The sequence below is a fragment of the Chinchilla lanigera genome, unplaced genomic scaffold, assembly GCF_000276665.1.
Source record: "Chinchilla lanigera isolate Chin_1 unplaced genomic scaffold, ChiLan1.0 scaffold00065, whole genome shotgun sequence".
Taxonomy (NCBI): Eukaryota; Metazoa; Chordata; class Mammalia; order Rodentia; family Chinchillidae; genus Chinchilla; species Chinchilla lanigera.
This window is the reverse complement of record NW_004955466.1, coordinates 4,896,186-4,898,881: the sequence shown is the minus strand read 5'-3', so window position 1 is coordinate 4,898,881 and position 2,696 is coordinate 4,896,186. Positions and strand designations below refer to the sequence as shown.

At 49.3% G+C, this 2,696-nt stretch overlaps 1 protein-coding gene across 2 annotated transcripts in view; it reads left to right on the top strand.

The window, feature by feature from the left end:
* The window catches only part of Fntb (farnesyltransferase, CAAX box, beta), an 81,620-nt gene that overhangs the window by 41,366 nt on the left and 37,558 nt on the right, over nt 1-2,696 (top strand). For both annotated transcript variants that reach the window (XM_013521891.1, XM_005399112.2), the window contains exons 5-6: nt 1,194-1,340; nt 1,436-1,519. In XM_013521891.1, the coding sequence (XP_013377345.1) occupies nt 1,194-1,340; nt 1,436-1,519 (231 nt within the window). The remainder of the gene's footprint in view (nt 1-1,193; nt 1,341-1,435; nt 1,520-2,696) is intronic.

Here is a 2,696-nt window from a genome sequence, read left to right as displayed (position 1 = left end):
AAGCGAATGGGTATTGCTTTAACCTGTGAGATTTCCAAACTGAAATGGCAAGGCAGGAGCATTTTCTGTTGCTGTCCCTGCCCCAAAGGTAGAAGGTCTGAAATGAAGTAATCAAATATGACGAGGTGAACTGGAATCTTCATGGAGCTTAGCCTGTATGGGCTCTCTGGCAGCAGTGAATAAGAAATAATGAAACAGCTCGGAAAAGAAGCCCCTAATCAAATGTGGTGGTGTGCGCCGCTAAGCCCAGCACTTGGGAGGCTGAGGCAGGAGGATTGAAAGTTTGAGGTCAGTCTGGGCTACATAGTGAGACCTTGTCTCAGAAAAAAGGGTGGGGGCTGAGCACTAGAAAGAAACAGTGGGAAGGGACTGCTGTGCGATCTCTTAAGTGCAGGTTTTTCCCGTAACACTGACCTGCTGAGTCGCAGGCAGACAACTTGGTCAGTGGGGTCTTCTTGGAACACTCCCTTCCAGGGAACTTCAGAGGACCCTGGACAAATAGGGGCTCTCTTGATGTCACCTAAAGCAAGAATGTAAGTCTTGATGGCATGCTCGGAGGCAAACCCCTCCATGAGGGGACAGGACCCCTTTTTGGTAGGTGTGAAAACCGCTCTAGGCCCTCACAAACTGCAGTGTTCTCCTATGGCACTGCTATCGTGTCTGAGCATGGCGCCAGCCTCCTCTCCTCCCCGCAGCTGCAGAGGGGAGCTTCTTACTGGAATGGGGACAGGAAGCGGCAGTGCTACACAGGTAGCAGTGGGCTCCAGAGGCATCTCAGAGTGTTCCGGGGAGGCCTCAGCGTCGGATTGAGGCAGGGTGGCTAGTGTGGAAGGAAGCAGTTGAGCAGTAGGTACTAAGCAAAATCCACAGGCTGTGGGGTCCCCAGAGGAAGGAGACTGGTATCCCAGATCCAGGGCTGCGAGCGGAGTGAAAAGGCTGGGAGAAGCTCAGTCTAAAGCTTGTGTTCTGGGATGCTGAAATACAGAATGCAGGAGCAAATGCTGAAATACAAAACGCAGGAGCCTCTACAAACCTGATGATACAAACCGTGTAGAGAGCTGAGGCTTTTGGGGGCAGATTGTTTTTTCCTTTTGAGGGAGGGGAGATAAGTAGAGAGATGTGGACTTTGGTGAAATTTGTTGTTTTGAAATCAATGCTCTCAACTTTGTTTCTCGCTTTGGCCACGTACCTAGTGTGTGTCAGTTCCTGGAGCTGTGCCAGAGCCCAGACGGGGGCTTCGGAGGGGGCCCTGGTCAGCACCCGCACCTCGCGCCCACGTACGCAGCCGTCAACGCCCTGTGCATCATCGGCACGGAGGAGGCGTACGACGTCATCAACAGGTACCGCCACAGCCGGCGGGGCCGGGCCTGGGAAGGGCTCCGCCTGCTGCACTGCGCTCACCATCGCCTTCCTCCGCCCCTCCCTGCCGTTACAGAGAGAAGCTTCTGCAGTACCTGTACTCGCTGAAGCAGCCCGACGGCTCTTTCCTCATGCACGTTGGAGGTGAGGTGGACGCCAGGTGAGTGGGAAGCTGCATCAGGTTTCTAGAGCTGCCCTGTCATCAGAGATGCCACAGCCCGGAACAGCGTGGCCGAGCTGCTGCTTCGTCCCAGAGTGACAGGCAGGATGACACGTCACTGACGCAGTGTCACAGTCCTTGTAGCTATGATACACATGTCCTCAGGGGTCACTGTCTCTTGACTGCCTTTATGTAAATCTCAAAGCATTAGGAACAAAATGCTTTTATCTTAAAATTTTGGTGTAAAATGATGTATCTAATGGATGCACACACTTCCTTTCTAGATCATTTGAAATAATAGTTAACCAGTAAAAAAGAATAGAAAAAAAGGAAAGGATGTATCATAAATGACCATTTAGTATAATCTTTTATCTCATGGAGAAGAAAGCCCGATTGGGACCCAGTAATGCTCTCTGATCAATTTATTTTTTGGTGATTTGTTTTGTTTTTTGGAGACAGGCTCTCACTGTGAGTTTAGGTTAGCCTGGACCCACTCTGTGGCCCAGACTGGCCTCAAACTCCTGGTGATCCTCCTGCCTCAGCCTCCCAAGGGCTGGGAATTACAGGCATGCACCATCATGTCTGGCAACTTCCTGGTCAATTTGATAAGACCCTGAGAACACAGAACACCTGCACTCTTTGAGCCCCTCAGAGTTGCTGTGGAAGGTGCAGAGGTCTTGTGGATTAGCAGAGCGCAGAGCCATGAGTTGTACAAACTGATTTGTACCTGTTGGCTCAAACTTACTGCTGCATTTTACCAGGAACTACAGCTTGGCCAGGTGCAATAGTATAGACTTGTGATCCCACCTACTTGGGATGCTGAGGCAGGATAGCAAGTTCAAGGCCAGCTGGGATAACTTTATGAGATCTTGTCTAAAAAAAGCCCTGAGGATATAGTTTAGTCTCCCTTAATTAGCCTTGTCTTGAAATCCACTTTGTCTACAAAGAGACTACTTATTCCTGCTTCTTCCTGTGTTCCTGTTCCATGGAGTATTGTTTTCCAGCCTTTGACTTTCAGTCTGTGAATTTCTTTGTGAATTAAATGTGTTTCTTGTATGCAGCATATTGTTGGATCTTGCTTCTTGATCCATTCTCCTAGTCTGTTTCTTTTGATTGGTGAATTGACACCATTTACATTGATGATTATAACTGATATGTATTGACTTATCCTTGTCAT